Source organism: Coptis chinensis, chromosome 1 (assembly GCF_015680905.1).
Source record: "Coptis chinensis isolate HL-2020 chromosome 1, ASM1568090v1, whole genome shotgun sequence".
NCBI classification, from domain to species: Eukaryota; Viridiplantae; Streptophyta; class Magnoliopsida; order Ranunculales; family Ranunculaceae; genus Coptis; species Coptis chinensis.
This window is the reverse complement of record NC_141456.1, coordinates 4,773,917-4,796,499: the sequence shown is the minus strand read 5'-3', so window position 1 is coordinate 4,796,499 and position 22,583 is coordinate 4,773,917. Positions and strand designations below refer to the sequence as shown.

The window sequence follows — 22,583 nt, the reverse complement described above, 5'->3', positions numbered from 1 at the left end:
AGCGATCGGGTCTATGAAGACCGATTTTGGCGAGGAGTTCATTTCTTGGATGGTATGGTAGAACAAAACATCGCGACGAGCTGCCGGGATCTATTAAAACTTCGCTTGACGGGCCCGGTCGCTGATTTTGGCGTGGACCACGAGTGTGTCGTTGTCGCGGGGAGGCAAACCTTGTTGAGGTCGGCCTCAGAAGGTGATATCTCGACTGCGTCCCGAATTGCGTGCAAATGCAGTGCGAAACTGACGAAAAGTTGTAAACTTCATGAAGGTAAGCAGCGCCTTCTTTTTCTCTAGATGTGGAAACGAGAATCATCCGAAGTGTGATCATGTGAATGGTTACGTCAGTATTCTCGACACGTTGGCGGTTGGCGGCGATCTTGGCGAGGCGGTCCGAGAACGCCTCTGCTTTGTGAGAGCAACCTTGGGTCCTCTGATCGCTACGTCGAGGGGGGGATCCGCCATTCGTACTCTACGGGCCATGAGCTTATGGCGCAGGTCGCCATCGGGTATGTTGGTGTATTATATTGCTTGATGTGTCCGGCTTCTATGAGATCCTGCAAGTAATGCTTGAGCCCCAAAGATACGTCGGTCTCATGGCATCTAGCTTCGGTGGAAAGCGATGATAGAGGGTCGGGTCGGGCGACGTCGCCGGTTGTCCGATCTCGGTCGGTAGTAGATTTCGTTTGATCTTCTCTAGTATGTAACTAGGAGATCCGGTGAGTATGGCGAATTTCGGTCATTGCTCGCTTTGAGTTTGGAGGGCTGCCCTTGTTGCCGGGTCGTTTTTAGAGGATGGCGATACCTGCGTAAACTTTCCTTCTTCTACTTCTTCTTCCTCTTGGTTCGATTTTTCAAACCTTCTTGTAACTTGATGTACTGTCGACTTCGAGCATATAGCTTCGCCAACGTTCGGTTTCTTTCGGGAGCGACACGGTGGCGCAATGTTACGGCATGCGGCGGCGTTTGTGAAAGCCACCGGCGAATGACTCTTTGAGGCCACTCTCCATGTCTAATAGTTCGGTTTTGAACCGACTTAAGAAGGAGCGAATGTTTCCTCCTTGCCGAAGTGTAAGCCGAAAAGCTTAATCGAGATCGCCCTTTTTACGCCCTCATTATGGACGTATTGGCTTGCGAATAGGTCGGTGAGCTGTTCGAAGTTCTTTATCGAGTCGGCCTCAAGGGAGAAGAACCACTTGAGTGGGTCATCTTTTAGACTAGCGGGAAATAGTCTGCAATGAAGGTGGTCGAACTCTGGTGCACTGTAGAGTGCTAGACTTTAAACATACCGAGCTATATGCTGGCCTGGGCATGTACGGCCATCGTACATTGGAAACCATGGTTGGACGAAATCTGGAGGAGAGATCTTGCGGAGTAGCTCAGCAGCAAATGGAGATGCGCGGTAGGTTTTCAACATCTTTTGCACTATCAGGGTGGAGTATTTCTTTACTGCATTTTTGTCGAGCCTTTGGCTCAGCTCGTTGATCTGTTGACTGACGTTGATGATGTCGTCCTCAGCGGTGGCACCTAGTGGGTTCTGTGTATCCACTTGTGCACGTAGTGTAACGTTTTCCTGCCTGAGCTGAGTTATTTACTTTCGTTCGCGGCCTAATTGTCTCCGCTAGCATGTGGAGTTGAGCTTCGAAGCTTGCCATGCTTCGTGGGCTTGAGAGTTTTGTTTACTGATTTGTTTGGAAGTGGTTTGGTTTCTCAAGAAATCGAGACCACAGATGGCGCCAATGTAAAGGTGTGATTTAGCTTTCCCTTACAAACAGTTGATGGGAGACTGGAATAGGTTTTTGGATGGACCGAGTTTGTCTTGAGAGTGAACTGCCTACGTATCTTACTCTAGGTTCTTGTGGGGAGAGTAGAATCAGGTCTGGCGTAGTTCATAGGAGATGTATTTATAGATATCGAGAGTGTATCCTTGCCCACCACGTGTAAAGGATATCCCAAACGAGGGGTGGAGATCAGGGTAACATGTGAGAACCGCCCTCATAGGTCTGGCCAGAATGATGTGGAGTGTCAGTCTATACAAGTAGCTTGCGGCCGTGACCAGTGGCTGACGGCCAATATATGTGCAAGTACACCTTTAGTCATGATTGCTTATGGAAGGGGTATCTGAGTCACTTTCCTAGCGTAGTTCGCGTGATACTGCGACCTGTTAGTATCGTTCTATTAGCTCATGGATGCGACCTGGATCCACAGGTCAATGTGTCATTTCCACCATGTTATGCGCGTTCTGGATGGAGAATATCACTCCCCTACAGGGTGGTTGGGCCATGGGTTAACCCGTTGTAGGGTGTACACATGAGCTAAGAAAAAAAAACATTATGACCAAACAAAGGAAATTGGTGTTCACATCAGAGTGGCGTTGGTGCGTACAAAATTTGTATATAATTTCAGCCCATGTCATTACCTCTCTTCATACGTAAAGATTGAGATTACTTTTTGTGTCTTCAGTTTTTTATACCCAAGGTGTCCTCAACACGACAACACCTTTCTGTTTGCTGCTGTCTTTCTCTCATTTAGTAGGTGAAATTTGTTGACAATGACATGGTGAAGATATACAAAGTTTCTGTATCTTTTTGGTGAATTTGGATGTACGGTTACTCAGTATATAATATATGGTTCAAAAAGCTTTTATCAAGTTCAATATTCATAATTTGGCCACTCTATACTGCTATTTAGGTTTCGCATCCGTTTGCACTTTGCACAAGAAAAATTGAAGAATTAATCAATAGTTAGATCTTAAATGCTACCATAAAAAATATATATATCTTAAATGTAAATTTTTAAAACTCATATAACAATTGGACACTAAATCTAAATCTGCAGTAGTATTTGGATTTTGGAGGCACCAAAACTTAACTAATTCTCAAGACAAAAAGTGTATGCAACTCAGAAAATGAAGTAAGTGGCATGACCTTGTTGGGTGGTTAGGCGTCCCTCAAAGTGAGTACATTTTTAAAAAAGAGTTTAGCATGTTAGTTTAAGTTGAGCTTTGCAAAAAGCAAGCGGCTCATGTCAGACACCTGAACCAAATGACTGACCACCCAACAATTTAAGTTTTTTGAGCCGACCAAAATCACATGCTATGCTCCACTCCACTCCACTCCAACCACACAGCCAAGCCACCAATAAGGCACTCTCTCTCTCTCTCATAATTCATAAACAATTGCGTCCTCGAGTTGAGCCGTGAAAAAGGCGTCAACTCCTCCAAAATAAAAAAAAATTAAAACCGCTCCTCATATCTCAACTCTCAGCGTCGCGCGCGGCTCTGTTGTTTGTTAGACTAAAAAAAAGCCTTCTTCCTAAAAACTGCCTAGTTTCTTCTCTCTCGGCTCAGATCGGCTCAGATCTCGGCTCCATCTCTTCTCTCTGCAAACACCCTTATTCTCTCTTCATCTCCTCCTTTCTCGACCGGCTCCGTCCCGGCTCAGTCACAGCTCCGATTCGGCTCAGTCCATTTTTCTTCCTGTCTCTCTGATCCGGCTCCATATTCATCAATGTTTTCATGGTTAGTACTCGTAAATTTGATGTTTTTCATTTACTGGAAGTGATGTTATTATTAATTTCTTGTGTTTTATTAGATTGTAGTGGCTTTTGGAACACAGAGGGAGATTGGCAATCTTTTCGAACCAAACTACTTGCTATCATGAATTTTGAGGTTAAAGTTTTATTCTTTACTGAACATGAATGAAATGTTTTGTTAAAAAAAACAAGGATGAAAGATGAAACCAATGTTTAGTAACAAAAATGATATGTGGGCATTTAACTTGTTATGGAGAATGCTGAACAGTGAACACTCCCTAACTTACTTTAGGATTTTCTGCTTAGTGGGGGGGTGGTATTAGGAGTTGAGTTTTGACATAAAATCAGAAAGCATCCTAAAAGCAAGAACTGGGGAAGTACTTGCTTATGTTGATATACTTATTACCTTTCTAAGTTGTAGAGTTCCCTACACGACAGTAGTCGGTAGAGCTGTAGAGAAGAGTTTACCAACAGTCTGGGACATGGCACACATACTACATATTTTGGTCGAGATAGTTTAGAGAGGTCTGAGACATGGATAACATCACACATTCTAGAATAATTGTTAACTTGAACTGGTACCGATGCTGAGAATATTAGTTCGTTTTGTGACTTTATCTCCGTCTTTCATTACCTTTGTAGAAATCATTTTTTTTTTTTTTGCCTTTTTTTGCTTTATATCTGAACATACAAGTGCTTGCCTTACATGTGTGACTGGATCATCAGACAGGAACAACCAATACCAAAACGGGGCAGCCAATGGATTGGAATGTTACTACCGCAATTCAAAGTGTAAAAGGTACTTAATGAACAACTCGTGCTTACCCTTATGCTAGCTTAAAACTTGTTGGCTTGGACTAGCATGTTGAGATATCAAAAGTAAAGATCTCATTCATATTATTCCTTGGGTCAATGTGACAGGTGTCGCCTTCTTGGCGTAAGAGTATAATATTAGCTGGTATTTTGCGTTTTTCCTGACAAAATTTGAATAGTGGTCTGTACAACTAAATTTTCATATTGGTCTGCTAATGGTTCACTTATTGTTGTGAGGCTGTGCTCAGATACTGAACCCAGAACCATAATGGAAATAGTATCAGCAATAGATCCAACTGTTATTACTCTGGCATCTTCAGAGAAGGCAAACACAACTTCTGCAGTGAAACCAAGAAAGAAGACTATGACTTCAGTTTATCTCAAGTTCTTTGAAACTGCTCCTGATGGAAAGAGTCGAAGCTGCAAGTTCTGCAAGCAAAGCTATTCTATTGCAACAGCCACTGGTAATCTTCGTGCATTTAGTAAAAGCTCATGATATTTCAATCTTTCATCATTCGAAGAAAGAAGTTGCCTCTGACGGTAAACAATTTGAAATGATACTGATCCAACATTAGAACATGAATCAGCTATCATTTTTCCTTTGCTGTTCATGATATTTTGAGAGGTATTGCTAAAAACTATGATAAAACAGAAAAGATATTAAGGTCATATTTAATAACTATTTGAAGCTTCAGCTAATTCTCGCTTCATTGGTATGAAGGAAATTTGGGAAGACACTTGAGTCATCGCCATCCCGGCTATGATAAAATGGGTGATGTTATTGCAAATCCAGTGCAACAGGTCACCAGTGTGATTAGGAAGCACCAATCTCAACCTAAACCTGCATCAGTGGATTTGGACCATCTGAATTGGCTACTTCTCAAATGGCTTATTGGAGCGTCCCATCCTCCTGCCACCCTTGACGATGAGTGGCTAGCAAACTCTTTTAAATTTGTTAATTCATTGGTCAAGATTTGGTCAGTTGAAAAGTTCCAAACCGTCATCCTGGATGTGTTCAGGGGCATGAGGGAAAATGTAAGGACATCTATGGAACAGATTAAGTCTAAAATTTCCATCACACTCGATTTCTGGACCTCCTACGAGCAAGTCTTCTATATGAGCGTGACAGGCCACTGGATTGATGAGAACTGGGTTCTTCGTAAGATTCTGCTCGATATTTGTCACATTCCTTACCCATGTTGCGGAACTGACATCTATCACACCCTGTTAAAAGTACTCAAGATGTACAACATTGAGAAAAGGATTCTTTGCTGCACTCATGATAACAGTCAGAATGCTTTCAATGCCTGCCACACACTTACTAAAGAGGATTCGGATGGTCAAAAGACGGGGTCCTTGTGTTACATTCCATGTGCTGCTCGGACACTGAACTTGATCATAGAGGATGGTTTGAGAACAGCAAAACCAGTGATATCGAAAATCCGTGAATTTGTACTTGTGATGAATACATCTCCAGAGATCTCCGAGGATTTCAAGCAAATAACAGCGGCTTATCAAGAAGGCTCCTGGAAGTTCCCAATCGATACTTCGACTCGATGGAGTGGCAGTTACACTATGCTTGATATTGTGCGCAAGGTATTTCACACTGCTGTCAGTTTTACTGCCATCTTAGTATGTTGATATATCAAAGAGTAAGTATCACCAACCATGATATGGTAATATATCTACTGTACAGGCAAGCAAATCAATAGATGGTGTTATCAGGAGGCATGAAGACGCTCTGGGGAGTAGGAATGTGCTGCTGAACCCTGCAGAAAGAAGCAATATGAATATAATGCATGCATACCTGGAGCCGTTCTACAAGACTACAAACAACATCTGCACAAGTAAAGTCCCAACGGTAGGCCTAGTCCTCTTCTTCATGGACCATGTTATTGAGATGATTGCCTCCTGCAGAGACTCGCGACACACCCCGGACTGGCTGAAGAGTACGGCTGATGACATGGCTAAAAAGGCCAGGAGTTATAGCAGCCAGGTATATAATGTCTTCACATACATGGCTGCGATTCTTGATCCAAGGATCAAAACTGAGCTTGTGCCGGAGAATTTAAATTCAGATAGCAATCTAGAGGATGCAAGGAGCCATTTTTTGAGAAACTACTCGAGCAGTCTTTTCCCAGCTATAACTAATGGCTATAGTGCCCAGGAAAATGAAGATGGTGGCAGTGTTTCTTTTGCAGAGGAAATTGCTAGGAAGAGGCGCAAAGTAAACACAAGCACAAGTACAGATGAACTCACACAGTATCTTTCTGAACCTCCGGCTCCCTTTACCACAGATGTGTTGGACTGGTGGAAGGGAAACACTACACGGTATCCAAAGCTCTCTGTCATGGCTCGAGATTTTCTGGCAATGCAAGCAACAGCAGTATCGCCTGAAGAGCTATTCTGTGGCAAAGGTGATGAGATTGATAAGCAACGGCTATGTTTGCCTCATGCAAGTATGCAAGCCATCTTGTGTACACAGTCGTGGACCAATAGTGGATTCAAGTTGAAGTATCGATCAACTGAGATTGACTGTGACAAGCTGATGGAATCTGCTTCTGCTGTGACTGATAACGGCACTGCAGTTTCCGAGAATAAAACTAATTAAGGATAAACTGTGTGTTAGTATTTAACGACCTCAGAAGATGGTGTTCTAGCCTTTTGAAGAGCTCAGAACAGATTAGATTCTTGACAATCGTGTCATATTCAGGGTCTGGAAATGTAATCTGTAGAGCAGGAGGGTTGATATATCTTGGTTGTATCAGTATGTATCAAGTGAGAGAGTTCTGTATTGATGTACATATACTATTGACGCAAACGCTAACAAGAATGAAGGAGCTGATAGTTGAAATTAGGATAATGCATGTGATCGAGGAATTTACAAGGCATACAAAATAAGCACGCCTGCTGCTTGGCAAACAGGTCATTTGGCGGAAATAACAGCTCTGCTGGGTATACACGTTGCACACACCCATGGACAATAAAGAGAAAACAATCTATAAAGCGAATTGTGGTATTCTCTTTAAGTCTTTAGATAACATATCAAATTGAGTTACTAAATGTCACTTTCTTTAGAACTGGAAACAACATATACAAGAGCTTGTGTGCTATAGGGCAAGAATTTGTGGGGTTAACTGACAATGGTGGTTTAGTGCCAACACCTCCTGTTGTGCGTCTGAAGCATAATTTATGTTTTTACTGTTATAGAAGCTCGCAAAAGAAAAGAGAAAAGAGTTTCAATCACGTTGCTTTCTCAAATCTCAATGTTTTTATAAGCATATTACTTAATACAAAGCATTATGGCTAAGGAAATGTCTTGCCACACTTAAGTGCTCCAATTGGGCTGGTCATTTATGGGTTAAGCTAGCTACTGCAATTTCTGAGCTACATGAAGAAGAGTCCAGGTGCTACTTATCGTTGCATTGCACTACCTGATGATCTTGAATCGGACACAAAAAATGGTAAGAAGTCACTTAACCAGGGAGTAGTTTCAAGATCAGTATCACCTGCCCCCTTAAGTGGCCCGTTTATCATCTTGCTTGCCAAAGAATGCCCAAGTGGTATTAGTTACACCACTATTACTTACGTTTGTTAGCCTTTTGTAGCAATTTTTGTTTTCTCATTTCCAGTCAGGCTATCCCAAAATAGTAAGTACAGTACATTTAAGACTTAAGTCCATGCCAGTTGCTATCACTAGGCCTATTGATTATGTTGAAATGTCGTTTTCAGTGTGATTATTATTCTAACACGTCTTATATAAATTATCGGTGTTCACAAGTTAGAGGGTGAATAACAAAACTCCACAGCCAATCCTTTAATTCCTTTTCATTATTCCATTTGATCATATTAGAGATTTAGAAATAGTAGCACTGTAGCTAGATTTTACTGTATAGTCCAATGGCATATGTTATAAAGTTATGGGATTATGATCTCCTTGAGTTCATTTTTGCACTATTTGTCGGTAGCATTAAAAAACTGAAGAGAAGAAAAAGTTGAACAGTTGAATACTACCTCATGGTGCACTACGCCATTAACTATACATAACCGACCTCAACTTTGTGCGCTCTAATAAAAAAAAAAAGGTTCAATACTGCCTCATCAATTCATCATTCAGCTTTGAAAAATCTCAAGATAAGATGTGTATAACTGTATATGCATAGGATTAGTCGAAAACTATAAATCATTCCTCATTTTGCATATTATCTTGAGAATTGTCTAAGATCATAAGATGTGATCACATGCTTTAATATATTGCTAGAAGCTTAGAACATGATTAACAAAGTAATTAGTTTGAGTGTTGATTAGGAAAGTTGACAAATGAAATGTCAATGCAGCAGCTTATACAGAAAACAGGTTGGTACGTACGGACAAGCAATCATTCTTGAAAAAACAAAAAGAGCGTCACTGGATCAGATCCACATCACACTCTCACTCTCACTCTCAGAAGTTCCATTGCAACAATGGCATCTGAGTCACCTGCAATACTTCCACTTCTTATATTTGCTAGAGTTTCAGGTCTAGTAGTTGCTCTACTTGTTGTTATGTGGGCTCTTAATTTCCAAACAAGCTTCATTCCTCTTCACAATCCACAGAATCTTATTTACTCTGTAAGCAACTCTGTTTCTCTTCATTTTTGTAATTATATTGGAATATTAACTTCTTTTGGTGATAAGGGCTTCACTATTCTTGCAGATACTTCATCCCCTTCTAATGGTGATTGGTTTTATACTCATCAGTGGTGAAGGTATAGACTCACTTACATACAATATCTAAGTGATTAATCATTAATGTGGTCTATTTATGACAAAATTGATAATATTCTCATCTAATTATTTTGGTTAGTTTTGTGTTTGGCTATGTTTTACTACTGTTTTAAGAGAAAATGCAATTAGAAACCCATTTGCTCATATTTTGTTTGAGCTAATTGAGTACTATTTAGAGAAAATCAATTTCATGTTTTTGGATTTTGTGTTTCAGCTATTTTAGTGCATAGATGGTTGCCAGGATCAAGGAGTTTGAAGAAATCAGTGCATCTATGTCTGCAAGGAGTAGCTTTGGCTTGTGGGATTTTCGGAATTTGGACTAAGTTTTATGGGGAAAATGGGATTGTGGCTAATTTTTATAGTCTACATTCTTGGATGGGTTTGATCTGTGTTTCATTGTTTGGAGCTCAGGTTTGTTCTTCTTTCTCTTCATTTTCTTGCCTAATTTAGAAACGGTTTAAAAATTATTATTATATATGCATTTTGTCATGAAGAAGAATGATTAGATGTTAAAATATGCATTATAATATGGTGGTTCAAGTTTTGAACTTTCAACTTGAAATCTTGGATTAGTATAATAGGCTAATGGCTGACAAAGTGACAAGGATGCATTATGCTCTGGGCTATTTTGGTCCAGTTGATACTGTAGTGAATATGTGATCCAGTCTAGCCCAAATACAATTTCCTTGCTTTTCCTCAGGAAGATGCCCCCAAAGGCTAAATCCCAATATGCAATGCGGAAATGCGGAATGCAGTATGCAGTTTGAAACTTGAACTTCCAGTGATATATGTATCTTGCTCAGTTGCCCTTGGGCTATTAGAGCATCTTTAGGAGAGCTACCAAAAAAACACCAAAATTTTGAACAAAACAAACACCAAATCAAAAAAACACCAAACAATTTTAGGAGTAACATTAAATTTTCGACATCAAACTACGCGGTTTTGGATAAACCGCGTCATATAGCCCACGCGGTTTTTGGAAAAACCGCGCCACTAAAGCCCATGCGGTTTTGAGAAAACCGCGTCATGTATCGCACATAAACTTTTTTCTTTTTTTTCTTTCCCAATCTCTAGCGCGGCGCTATATAAAACCAATTAGAAGCCCAAGCCCACGCGGTGTTGGCAAAACCGCGTGAGTGATTTGATACAACACCAAACCTAGAACCAAATATTGTTCGATTTGGTGTTTGGTTTGGTGTTTTTTTAGTGTTTTCATCAACATTCAACATGTGACTCTACTGAAGTTGAAAAAACACCAAATTGTTGGAAATTTGGTGTTTGATGCTAGGTTGATATCACTCCTAAAGATGCTCTTACTGCACAGTTTATAGCTGGTATGAAATCTGATCCCAGTGGCACTTGGTAATAGTTGACTAGTTGGTACATAGGCAGACAATTTTTTGTTGCTCAATGAGATCGGAAAATGTTGGGAAGAACTTCCAGATTTCATTTGTTGCACACTAAGCTCAGATTTCATAATATTGCCACATTGGTCACTGCACATGTATCCACTGCAAAGAGGTACTGAGGACTCCGATTTCATTATGTTAGGAACTTAGCTCAGAACTTGTAGGAGACTATACAATGTTACAACTGTTTACTTAGAATTTGTTCTAAGTAAACAGTTGTAACATTGTATAGTCTCCTACAACGAAGTTTTACACATATTTTGTTTGTTTAAGGGTGAAGTTTATACATGCAATCCAACACTAATAGGAAGTTTTCTTTCTCTTTTTGTATTCTAGTGGTTGCTGGGGTTCTTGAGCTTTTGGCATCGTGGAGAGATGCGTTCGACAAGACTAAGGATCTTGCCCTGGCACGTTTTTCTGGGACTTTATACGTATGGATTAGCCATTGCAACAGCAGAAACAGGGCTCTTAGAGAAGCTCACATTTCTACAAACAAGGGGGACAGTCTTGAAACATTCCCCTGAATCCATAATAGTTAATTGTTTAGGACTTGGGTTGGCTTTGCTTAGTGGGGTTATAATCTTAGCTGCTGTTTCTCCAAGGCATCAAACCCTTCCTGCCAAACTCATGTACTCAAATACGAAGCGTTTATCTCTCGATGAATAGTCATTTTTTTAATTATAAAAGTTCATTTAAATGTGAATAGCAAGTTACAAGGCTGTAAGCGCCAAGAAGCGAGGTTATAATTCAGATTGGAAAGTTGTATCATTGTTCAAGTGCACTTGAAATGCTTTCTGCAGCTGCAGCCGAATCAGTGTCTACCCATATGTGTTGCCACCCTTGCTGATTTGCCATGTTTAAGCCCTCTATGATAGCTGTGCATTCTGCCTCATAGTTCGTTGCCACTCATAGTCCTCCTATGTAAGTGCCTTTGACTGTACCGTCATGATCCCTGAAGACCACTCCCCGTCCTGCTATGCCCGGATTGCCTCTGGCAGCCCCATCTGCATTTGTCTTCATAATACCTCTAGGAGGCAACTACCAGTAGCATTCTAGCATTTTGGGCGCCATTTGTCAGAAATAGCCTTCATGGAAGCAATTGTAATTTGTAAATGATCATTATAACTTACAATATCGTTTCAGTCCAGAGGTAGACTCCGTTACTTGCTCTTATTAAACTTGCTAAGCATACTCAGCCACTCTTCTCTGACTGAATTAATCATGTTCCAATATTGTGTTTAGATTCCATAAGACAAAAAAAAAAAAAAGCCAAAACTTTAATAACAGTGTCTGGAAAAAACAAAAAATCTTTATGGCGTACATGAGAAGGGCGCATGTACAAACCAGGTAACAAAGAACCTACAAATATCAGGGATTGGAATTCTGGCAATGTAGCGCCCTTTCCAAAGTCAATATAAGAATTCACATGCGCTGATAAGCTCACTGATTAATTCAAGGTTGATGAATCATAAACCTTGTAGGATTAATTATATAGGGAATTACGTTGATACAAATTGAAAGTTCGTTTCAATATTTCGAATTAAAATAAAGCAAGTTGTATGTTTTGAAACAACATGCAAAGTTTATTGTATTTTTTTTTTGGTGATTATTTCTTAAGTTAATCAGTTGTTCGCTTACTTCGCTCGCATCAGTGTGTAAAGAATCCAAGTCTTTTTTTTTGGTAAACAAAGAATCCAAGTCTATTACATGAATGTGGCCGTCAATTATATCATAATACTATGCAGAGTCTAATAATAAATGCGTGCAACTAGTTATTGATTGGTAATAAAATTGGGCAAAATCGGCAAATAATAAAAGGCAGCTAATCTCTCAGATGAAACTGAATTATGCCTCCATTGGCATACGTGATAGAGTTTGACGGCAGAATTCTGGCTCCGACCGCTCCGTCACTGGATAAGTAAATGAATACTATATCACCAATAGGTACATAATACATTACGTAACCACATATGCTCTCATTTGCCTTACTAATCTATCATGAACAAAGATGACTTTGAGGCCTCATAATATAGCTTAGCTATTCACAAATCACAAACACCTTGGACCTTTGTCTTTGTGTACTATTTGTGCTAGCGCGTGATGACCAAGCCTTGATTGCCTTCCCCTTCTTTGTCAAGTGTCGAGGAAGCTCGCCTCGTTCAGAGTTGGAATCTACTTACTATGGTCGAGGAGACAGGAATGGAACATTCCAGCAAGCACGTACTGTATATGTAACAAACCTTTTATCTCTTGCAGATACTAACATAAGATAAAAGTAATAGAAATTTTTGAATGTGCTAATTCTCATGCTTTCAATTCAGAGTTCTGGCATTACAGTGTTATATGGAGGAGATGATATATGTACTTAATAAACTGTGATAGGCCTGTGGCCTAATCATATTTCTCGCCTCGTCTACGTTGGGACAAATGGACGAAAGGAAAACGTGCCTAACATTGTGCAAATCAAGGACTTAGATCATTCGCTGGTTTTGAACTCGCTTAGATAGCATATTGAAGTTAAAGACTGGAAATGCATCTCTTCGGGCTCTGATGATGAGTATACTCGATCATGAAAAAAGTGACTTGTGGTGTGCAATCTTGGTCGGTACAAATTAAGGCAACGGTCTTGGATCAGACAGGGTCAAGTTTAGTTCAGTTCCTTAGAAACAACTATGGCGTGCATGGTTATGTTCACAAGTTCTTTGACTACTACGCATGAGAATAAAGTGAGAGTTTCTTGACGTTGAAACTTGAATATTGTATCATTGTTTGAATCTATCAATTGTTGCAAAATGATCAGTGAACCCGAATTTTCAAACTTTTTAACTGGTTAATAAAAAGTTATTCGGATGTAATTTTTTTTTCCAAAGAATATATTTGACTTCTCTCCCTTCACTCAATTGATTTAAAAAAGAATCAACCACACAACTCTCCCGTCTTAATTAATCAACAAATGGGGGTTCCAGTGGTTCGATTGTCAATGGTTCTAGTTGGGGTGCGATCAGTAGAAGTGATGGTGTTGACTCTAGTTCTTACTTGGACTTTGCACTACAGAGGAGGATTAGCTCTTGTTTCTGATAACAAAGATCTCATCTTCAATGTAATTCTCTCTCTCCCTCTTTCATAGTAAATTTTGAGAATAATAACCTATTAATTCCCTTGTATAAGCTTAATTATGTAGTTTTTAATATAAGTGTTTACTATATATTGCTGCAAATCTTTTGATTTTAATTACTTGGTTAAATGGAGATTAATTATCCATTGCACAAAAATCATGTCATGGTGTTAACTATGTCCAACCTTATTTATCACTAAACACCTCTGTGTATCATAAAAAATTGCCTGGGAGATTTGAAGAAGATTTGATCACATATTCTATACTTCTATTTTTACAAGTATTATAAATAGAAACAAATGCAAAGAGGAGTGAACAAATTTGATGATGTACTCGCCTATCTGCTGAGCCAGAAAGAAAAAGGGGGGATTTGATTGAAGATTAGGGTTCTAATTACTAGGAAGGAACTCCCTTTTTGTGATACTTTCCCTGCAGATGTAGATTGCTATAGATTGTGCCAAGATAAAAAAGACTGTTTTAATAAAACAGATTATCAAGTATGAGTCAGTATGACTCTGTAAATGAACTTTAAGACATTGATTAACAGATCTTTGTGATGAATTAGATTGGAATTAACACTTGTAGTCTTACTTCAGTAAGAAACACTTGTTATGTTTTTATCTACATTTCTCTGACATATACCATGACACTTATTCTTGTGTCATGGGAAATTTGAGGATAAGTGGAAATATGTATGTCCCTAAAAAAAATGCTGGGGAAATTAGAATTTGATTTGGCAGAGTTGCGGAATCATCCTCATTGGTGGTTCAGCATTTTCAGGGAGATACGAGTTTACAACATATTAACTTTTTACTTTTTTAACTACTTTATTTTGAATAACATTTTAATTGTAGTACTGTCTTCAACAATTTCTGATATGTTGTATTGAGAGGGAAAACTTATGTATTAGTTGGGATAAAGCCAGCATACCACCGTTTAATTTGCAACTTAAACTAGTTTTGCAGGAATACTGTATTACTTGATTGATAACTTATGCACTAACTGCAACAGGCGTTAAGGTGTTAAATTGAACCATTCTATGCGTGGATATCCTATTTCAAAGTTAATTCATTTCTGACTTTTGCTAATTGACTATTATTGCATCAATAGTTATGTGGACAGTCTCAGTAGCGTGTGGTTCTGTTGTAATTTCATTAGGCGTAATGACAGATGCAATGATATTGTAGGAATCTGAAAACTGTGATCAAAAGAGGTTTATATGATGAAATGTTTGCTTTTGTGACCTTCTAGGTACATCCTGTACTCATGGTGATTGGGCTTATAATTTTAAATGGTGAAGGTAATCTAAGATTCTAATCATCTCGGATAAAGGGCTCCAGATAAATGGCTTGATATGGATTCAAGTTTTTGTTTCAGTATTAATTCCTTGTGACTATCTACAAGACGTTAACATATTCTTCGATCAGTCCTAAAATGTTGTTTTGGTGACTGCAGGCATGCTGGCATACAAGACATTCCCTGGAACAAAAGGTTTCAGAAAGACGGTCCATCTAACACTACAGTTCCTGTCCTTTTGCTTAAGCACTGTTGGTTTATGGGCTGCTTGGAAATTCCACGTCGATAAGGGCATTGATAATTTCTATAGCTTGCACTCATGGTTAGGTCTAGCATGTCTGATCCTGTTCGGAATCCAGGTCCTCTACTACATCCTCTCAGTCGTCCAGTTACATACATTCATATATCTGTTAGTTAATTGTGCCAATCCTTTATATTATTATTTTTCTGGTTCAGTGGGGCGCTGGATTCGTAACATTTTGGTATCCCGGAGGTGGCAGAAATACTAGAACTGTGTTGTTGCCATGGCACGTCTTCTTTGGGATATATATATATGCTCTTGCTATTGCTACTGCTGCTACTGGAATTTTGGAGAAGGCCACTTTTCTTCAAAGTAACAAAGTAATAGCACGCTACTCAAGTGAAGCTATGTTGATTAATTCTTTGGGTATCTTGACTGTTGTTTTGGGTGGATTTGTTATCCTCGTCGTCATTGCTCCAGTGGCTAGCAGCAGAGTTGCAGCAGACTAGCCATGGATATGTCTGCCCATTTGATTTACATGTTAACCAAATGTTGTATCCTTTTTTTATACGAACTATTGGGTCTGTACTTAATGTGTCAATGAAACTCTATATTCATTCAAATAAACGCATACAACGAGCCATCTTCCCACGTCTAATTAGACTAGTCATTGTAACTGTTGGTGTCACATACAGCTCCACACCAACGATAACCAAGTAGATAGGTTGTGCGTGCTTCCTCATGTGTGACATGCATCTGTCAAATCATCCGCATTATTTGTCAAAAATGAGGTGTTTAAGGTTGTCAAGTTAATGCCTGGCCTAAACAAGATTAAACCGTTTGTAATGGTAAGTTATCTCGACTTACGTTTTCTTTGATATAATACAATTTAACTTTTACCGAGCAAAAAAAAAAAAAAAGCAAATATTGAGGTTATAAATCGTCACACGTAACACAATGTTCATCAGCAATTCAATAACTCAACCAGTGTCTAATTGGCTATCTTATTATTCAGTTAGGAATGTCTTTGAATCATCATTTTGCCGTCCGTGGCTTGGTTATTATACGGGGTTCCAGATTAAGAACATCTTTCCACATCTGACATTGTTCGTGATGAGATATCTGAATTTCAAATTTTATCTTTTTCTTTCAACCCTTTCCCTTGTGGCTCTTTGGAAGGATGTCCTTCAAGGTCAGGTTATACTCCATTTTCCCATAAAACTCTAAAAGCCTAAAAGGCACCCCCAAGTAGGTGGGTGCAAAATATATATCACGGCAAGCTATCTAAGTATCTAGCAACCAAACTCACGGATGAATTGGTGAATTGCCACATATATTGTCCCTGCATATATACTCCATTAGCTAATTCACTAGGAAAGATCTCTCAACGTTGTAACCACTCAACTTTTGTTTGCATTATTGCTGAAATCGAACCTATTTTTGGTATCAATTTAACTTGTAGGGGTTAAGCACCAGTCCTTATAGGTAAGAATATGATACGCCCAACAAAAAATATTGAAAAACTTAGAGCTCGACTCTGAACACAGGCCAGAACTTAGGAAATTTCAAAAGGGCGTGCTTTTATTCTTCTGTGATCATTTCAAATAATAAAATCACAACAAAACATCTTGAAACCCACATAGCTGAGTTGAGAAATTTAGAGTAAGATACAAAAAAAAAATTACATGGACACCTGAAAGCAGCTTGAATTCCTCACAACCCAAAATTATTTAACTAAAGAAAATGAATTATGTTTATTATGCTGTATTATAACAAAATTATAATCTGCGAAGTGCAGACCTTATATGTGAGTTGAAAGCATACTCAAATAACCAATGGGAGAAATTCCTATTAGTCTATAACTGCCCGGAGAGACGAAGAAATCGCACTCTTCACTTGGGTTAACAAAAATGCCTGGTGAGGCATGAACATTTAATCTCGAGAGAGGGATAGAGAGAACTCTAAGGAGATGAGAATTGCCGAAGTCTTAATCATCCTATAAAAGCATCACAAGCCTCATAGCAAACCCAGAATGCAAAGGCTACATTTCCAGTAAATTGAACCATGCCAGGCCCTCCTACATCCATAAGGGCTCTCTCATATATTCTCGTACGATTACAGGAACACTTGTGGGTGGCACCTGCAACAAGAATATAACTCTTACAATAATTGAACAACAACCAAACACATATTGCTTCAGTGTTGGGATTCACTATGATATGGATAGAGTAACAGATATTTGTGACATACAAAAGCTTTGCTAACAAAGAACAAGAAAGGAATACTACATAAGAGAATAAACAGATAAGCACTTACGCCGTATCACCTTCGTACGCAAAGGGTAAGATTATTAAGGGAACACCGAAAAATGTAAATAATTAAAATTGCAATATTCTTTCTTTCAAAAATTAATATTCTTGTTGTGAAGTTGAAAGGTAGTACTTCTATCACAAAATGACTTCGTTGATATTAAAATTATAAAATATACCTAATTCTTCTACTTCATTCACCTACCACAAAAAAATGATTTACATACGACACCAATGAGATTTTATACCGAAATCAGGGTCAATTTTACTTGGTCAGAACACGTGGATTAGTGGATATATCACTGAATGTAACAAATTAACTTTTTGATGATGGTTATTTGATAATCTCTTCGCCAACTATTGATATGAAAAACATATCAGAAAATGTACATACTACCCTCACCAATAACCTTATGCTGCTAGATAATCTAACAAACGGATCCAGATAATAGGAAATACAATTAAATTAAATATTTACTTCAATAGTAGAATATGTATCCAACATTACAGCTTACCATGCCATAATCTGTAATAATCATCGAGACATAATCTGAAGGTGTCACGTCATAACTGTTACAGAATCAAACAAGACAAGATAATGTAAAACCAGCTGGTTAAAAATAAAATAATTGGTGAACCTCCCAGTCTAAACACTTACGTAAGATTCAGAAGTTGCAGGGTTTCACTATCGGACCAGTTCTCCAAATGATTCACATCTTCTCTTCCAGGAACCTTTGAAATGGTGTCAGGGTCACCTGAAAAGAAACAAAATAAATCATTACACGCTTGTCAAGACAAATGTTACTCCATGTAACCTTAAAGGGACAAACTTACCGAGCTCATTGGAGCAGATTGAATCAAGCTGTACCCTTTCATGAAATTTATATGCTTCACAGCATATTAAGACTGGAACCCGGAATGCAGAGGCAACCATAGAGACGCATGCAGACCCAACTCTAGAGTAAACTGTTCCATTACAGAGGACAGAAGAAGCCCCTAGAAAGACCCGTGTGACTTCATGCATTATATAAGAAATAGCATTTATATGGGTGTATGTACAGCTGAGACCCTTGGCCAACAACCTACGAAGTAATGCTCGCCCTTCAAGTTTTGGACGTGAATCTACCACAACAACTCGGAACTGTTTTCCAATATCGTGAGCATACACTAATATCATTTCAACAACAGAGGATGCTCCGTGTGTGAGGAGTACATCTCCATCCCTAATCTTTGTAACAGCATGCTCAACTATCACCTTATCAGCCAGTACTATTTTCTCGTTAATAAAACGATCAATATCAGACTGGAGAATTGCCTTTGCTTCTGGTTCTGAAAGATTTAAAGGTAATTTTGCAATTCGATTCTTTAAAAATCTGATTGCATTTCCCATGCTAATCGAGAGAGGCCTACATTCGTTCATAAAAGAAACATAGCTACTTATCTTTGCAGTTAAGTCTCTAACCAGAGCTTTTTCAGGTGGTGTAGAGTAATCTGTAATGGCTTCTTTAAATGCTTGAAGCATTGCAATGCACCGTGCATTACCACCACATACGTCTCCAGTCAAATATTGCAACCCTACCTGATGCATAAAGAAAAAATGACATGATAAGAGTAGACGAAAGAACATACTGGCTGAATTACACATTAAGAATGCCACCATGCAATGGAATATATAATTTTAATTGTTCCACAAATATATCTTCCAGAATTTCATTCTCTATTTGAGTGTAGCTTAATTTCGTGTTATGGATAAAATGTTATTAGTCTGATTATGTTCTTCTAAATCACCACAGATATACCTTGTAAACAGCAGGATGCATTGGATCAAGTTGGAAGAACTTTGATTCAAGATTTGGAAGCTGTGTTCCATGCTCATATTGAGGTAAATGTCTAAACAATTCAACCCTATTTCTTGCTTCAGTTTGTTTGACCACTGAACGCCGCTTAGCTTTTTCAACTCGGGTCTTATCATCAAATTGCATCCGTGGAGGAGGGATGTCTTTCTTTCTATCTTTTTCAGGAGGGCGATCACTTCCCTTCTTCTCAGGAACCACAGCTGGAGGAGCATCCTTTTTTTGTGGAGGATTATTCACAACTTTGGTTGTTTTTGCATGAGCTGGACCTCCAGAAGCAATAGCTCCAGTATGCCTACCTCCTTCAGCTACAAAACAATCAGAGATTCTAGCGCATTAACATATAGACGCAGGGGAAAATAAACCGTAGTCAGTGATCGACCTCATCAATGATGAGCATATGATAAGTAATAACCTCTGAGACCCCTACAACATACTCAGTCTCAGAAAGGTATACTGATCAAGAAAAAGAAAGTTATACAAGACATTGCTCATAGTGAAATAAAAGTATCTACTCAATGGTACCTTTTGTGGCTGCTTTTGCAGCCCGTTGAGCCTCTTGGAGAGCTCTTCTTTCAGCTTTTGAAGTTTTCTCTTTCAATGGCTTTGAGCTTGTCGGTCGGTCATTTTTTGTCTCCACCAATCCTTTATCTGTAAAATTGTTTAGTCATTGAATGGATAAATGCAAAAATAATAGAAGCAGTCTCAGATATCCGAGGGAAGGCACACATTAAAAGCCACAAACATCAATAAGACATGTTTTAACTACCAGTTTCCAAGAATTTCCTAACAAATTCCTGTCGAACTTCAGGTGTTCTTAAATCTTAATCAAACAATAAGTGCTCTCTCACCTAGTCAGGCATCTTCCATATAGTTCAATTTCCATTGCCTTGACACACAAGCAACTCTACTCAACAAAATATCTATTAAAATCTAATCACAATTTGTCTCACCTAGAATTTGTGAACTATTCTAAATTTCAAACTTACAATTGAAGCTACTTATTCATTCCAAATAATGAACAATAACTCCAACTCACCAGCCATTTTAACTGCAGAAACAGTAGTAAAACTGGCCACGGGATAATTCGAACCCGAAAACATATTCTCCTCAGAAACTTCCCCATCAACATCAACATCATCATCATAAAACTTATTAATCATAGATTCCGTGGAAATCTCGGACGCACCTAAAAAATGCTGAGAAGACTCATAACTCCCCACAGGCATATTCTCATTAATCGATATTTTCATAAGTGGAGACATGGGCACATTAACAGGAACTGAAGTTAAATTATCTGACGCGTGTCGACGTGGCGGGATTGTAACTGGCGGGAGAGAATTTGAGGTTGGACCGGATTGGGTTCGGTCTAGTGGTGGTGGTGGACCGGATGTTGGTGTTATGAACCCGACTTGACGTATTTTTGGGTCGATTACTGTTCTTGAAACTCGACGAGTGTCCATTTGGGGAAATTGTTGGGTGTGTGTTAGAGTTTTGAGGTGGGAAAGATTGTTTCCTTTTTCTTTTTCCATTAATTGGGAAGAAGAAAAAGTTTTGTTTGTAGACAAGACTGGAATGTGTTCATGCCTGATTATTTTGGAATTATTGGGTTTCATGGTATTTGGATCGGGTTTAATATTCTGGGCTTTGTTTCTTAAAAGCTCCGCAAGATTATTTTTGGTCGACTTAACTATGTGTCTATGTGATGAGTTGCATATTATATTTAGCGACCAGTTTCTGTTTACTACACTTTTTATATCATAGTTTATATTACACCACTCTACGAGATGAGTCAAGTACTAATAATTTGTAGATATTTTCTACTAACCATAAATAACATCTCCACAAAAATTTATCTCATTTGAAAATCTCTAACCTAGTTAAAAATCGTTCTCAATTTTCATTTTTTTTTAAACGGCTAAGATTTTTCGATTTTGTAATCATCTTTTGACGTAGTTAAATATTATAAAACGAGTTGAAATTTAGTAGAGGTGATCTTTATGGTTAGTTGAACACACCCACAAAAGATTATATTATAATTCATGTTGTACGTAAAGTTGTAAGACATGGTATAAACTATAGTATAAAAAGTGGTAAACGGAAACTATCTGTACAGACACTATATTCTGGACTTTGTTTCTTAAAAGCTCTGCAAGATTATTTTTAGTCGACTTAAGTCACTTAATATGTGATGAGTTTTTTTTTTTTTTTTTTTTTTTTTTTTTTGTAAAGATAGTCTAACTATGTGATGAGTTGCATATTATATTGAGTATTGGCGATTCTTATTAAGATTTCAAGATCACTGGGAAGTGTGTTGTACTTTTTAAAATCTAACGTTGGTATTGATTGAACTTTTGCAACAAATTTTATTTGATCAAATTAAAGGTAAAGGTGTGTTTAACATCTTATAAAATTTATAATAAGGTAGTTCAAGAGATGTCCAAGCACAAGAAATTAATATTGAACCATCTTAATAAGAACACGAACAAAAAATAAAAAACAATGGTGTCTATAAATATGTCTCTAAAAGTCAACCTCATTTCTACAAGTACCTGTAACTAACCTCATCATTTTCAATAATTCGGTTGATGGCTGACAATTTGGTTTCCACAGTTCAATATCCGTGAGAATCTCTTTCGCATAATCTAACTGATTGTTGGATTCATTTTTTGACCATACCTGAATCAGATCATACAAACTACAAGTACAACGCTCCAACGCAATATAAATAAAATCCTCGTCCTTCTCGATTACAAATAATTGGACTGTATTTGCATGAGATTCAGAAATAAAAAGATTCAGCTTCTCTTCAGCCATATCACAATGAGGCCGCACAAATCTCTTAACCACAACGGGGCGTTCATCAAACTCCCCCACATACACAACAGTGCCTTCACTTCTCAGCCCAATTACATTTTTAGAAACAAATAAACTATTTATCTAACGTCCATTGGCATGCTCACTAGTATAGCCTCACAAACCAAAAATTCTACGAAGTTCGGTTATCTATTTGGTAATTCCAGATCTAATGGTATAACATTATATGACAACAATATTAATTTTTGTTTTGATAACATTGGGTCTCAAAGTGCGAGATTATGTGTACACCTCACCCTACAAAAAAAAAATTGTATGCAACTTTTTTTTTTGTCAAAAGATCTAAACAATAAATATCAACAAAATTATACATTTATTTCAATTCACAAAACTAGAATGCGTTGACTATTCAGAATATAATTTAGTCAACAAG

At 38.2% G+C, this 22,583-nt stretch overlaps 4 protein-coding genes across 6 annotated transcripts; 3 read left to right on the top strand and 1 right to left on the bottom strand.

The window, feature by feature from the left end:
- The first annotated feature begins 2,988 nt into the window (after nt 1-2,988).
- Nucleotides 2,989-7,201, top strand: LOC147521523 (BED zinc finger and hAT dimerization domain-containing protein). Of its 3 annotated transcripts, none has more exons than XM_086571536.1 (6): nt 2,989-3,517; nt 3,591-3,667; nt 4,262-4,330; nt 4,593-4,808; nt 5,066-5,940; nt 6,041-7,201. In XM_086571536.1, the coding sequence occupies exons 3-6, from the start codon at nt 4,291-4,293 to the stop codon at nt 6,953-6,955; spliced, it is 2,046 nt and encodes a 681-aa protein (XP_086427662.1). In that variant the 5' UTR covers nt 2,989-3,517; nt 3,591-3,667; nt 4,262-4,290; the 3' UTR covers nt 6,956-7,201. The 3 variants fall into 3 exon arrangements, with proteins under 3 accessions (XP_086427662.1, XP_086427546.1, XP_086427597.1); XM_086571420.1 differs by having other exon boundaries at nt 4,258-4,330; XM_086571471.1 differs by lacking the exon at nt 3,591-3,667 and having other exon boundaries at nt 4,258-4,330.
- A 1,329-nt stretch (nt 7,202-8,530) lies between these two features.
- LOC147521522 (Cytochrome b561/ferric reductase transmembrane protein family) lies at nt 8,531-11,222 on the top strand. The gene is made up of 4 exons (XM_086571622.1): nt 8,531-8,954; nt 9,040-9,091; nt 9,325-9,521; nt 10,856-11,222. The coding sequence occupies exons 1-4, from the start codon at nt 8,808-8,810 to the stop codon at nt 11,183-11,185; spliced, it is 726 nt and encodes a 241-aa protein (XP_086427748.1). The 5' UTR covers nt 8,531-8,807; the 3' UTR covers nt 11,186-11,222.
- A 1,802-nt stretch (nt 11,223-13,024) lies between these two features.
- On the top strand, nt 13,025-15,816 carry LOC147521521 (transmembrane ascorbate ferrireductase 2-like). The gene is made up of 4 exons (XM_086571326.1): nt 13,025-13,619; nt 14,886-14,934; nt 15,090-15,289; nt 15,387-15,816. Exons 1-4 carry the CDS (start codon nt 13,473-13,475, stop codon nt 15,678-15,680), a joined length of 690 nt encoding a protein of 229 aa, XP_086427452.1. The 5' UTR covers nt 13,025-13,472; the 3' UTR covers nt 15,681-15,816.
- A 981-nt stretch (nt 15,817-16,797) lies between these two features.
- LOC147521520 (uncharacterized) lies at nt 16,798-21,011 on the bottom strand. Its single transcript, XM_086571248.1, has 7 exons — nt 20,373-21,011; nt 19,859-19,984; nt 19,280-19,641; nt 18,315-19,059; nt 18,139-18,235; nt 17,996-18,050; nt 16,798-17,311 (listed from the first exon to the last, which is right to left on the bottom strand). Exons 1-7 carry the CDS (start codon nt 20,947-20,949, stop codon nt 17,249-17,251), a joined length of 2,025 nt encoding a protein of 674 aa, XP_086427374.1. The 5' UTR covers nt 20,950-21,011; the 3' UTR covers nt 16,798-17,248.
- Nucleotides 21,012-22,583: the final 1,572 nt, after the last annotated feature.

What these genes read in the sequence shown, in the direction of transcription:
- LOC147521520 (XM_086571248.1), bottom strand. Translation starts at nt 20,949, where the DNA reads ATGAAACCCAATAATTCCAAAATAATCAGGCATGAACACATTCCAGTC. An exon ending in TGCAAAAGCAGCCACAAAAG is followed by an intron (nt 19,642 to 19,858) that starts GTACCATTGAGT and finishes ATTGTTTTGTAG; the next exon opens with CTGAAGGAGGTAGGCATACT. An exon ending in CTGCAACTTCTGAATCTTAC is followed by an intron (nt 18,051 to 18,138) that starts GTAAGTGTTTAG and finishes ATTCTGTAACAG; the next exon opens with TTATGACGTGACACCTTCAG.
- LOC147521522 (XM_086571622.1), top strand. Translation starts at nt 8,808, where the DNA reads ATGGCATCTGAGTCACCTGCAATACTTCCACTTCTTATATTTGCTAGA. An exon ending in CACAGAATCTTATTTACTCT is followed by an intron (nt 8,955 to 9,039) that starts GTAAGCAACTCT and finishes CTATTCTTGCAG; the next exon opens with ATACTTCATCCCCTTCTAAT. An exon ending in TATACTCATCAGTGGTGAAG is followed by an intron (nt 9,092 to 9,324) that starts GTATAGACTCAC and finishes TTTGTGTTTCAG; the next exon opens with CTATTTTAGTGCATAGATGG.
- LOC147521521 (XM_086571326.1), top strand. Translation starts at nt 13,473, where the DNA reads ATGGGGGTTCCAGTGGTTCGATTGTCAATGGTTCTAGTTGGGGTGCGA. An exon ending in ACAAAGATCTCATCTTCAAT is followed by an intron (nt 13,620 to 14,885) that starts GTAATTCTCTCT and finishes GTGACCTTCTAG; the next exon opens with GTACATCCTGTACTCATGGT. An exon ending in TATAATTTTAAATGGTGAAG is followed by an intron (nt 14,935 to 15,089) that starts GTAATCTAAGAT and finishes TGGTGACTGCAG; the next exon opens with GCATGCTGGCATACAAGACA.
- LOC147521523 (XM_086571420.1), top strand. An exon ending in TTCTATTGCAACAGCCACTG is followed by an intron (nt 4,809 to 5,065) that starts GTAATCTTCGTG and finishes ATTGGTATGAAG; the next exon opens with GAAATTTGGGAAGACACTTG. An exon ending in TGCTTGATATTGTGCGCAAG is followed by an intron (nt 5,941 to 6,040) that starts GTATTTCACACT and finishes TCTACTGTACAG; the next exon opens with GCAAGCAAATCAATAGATGG.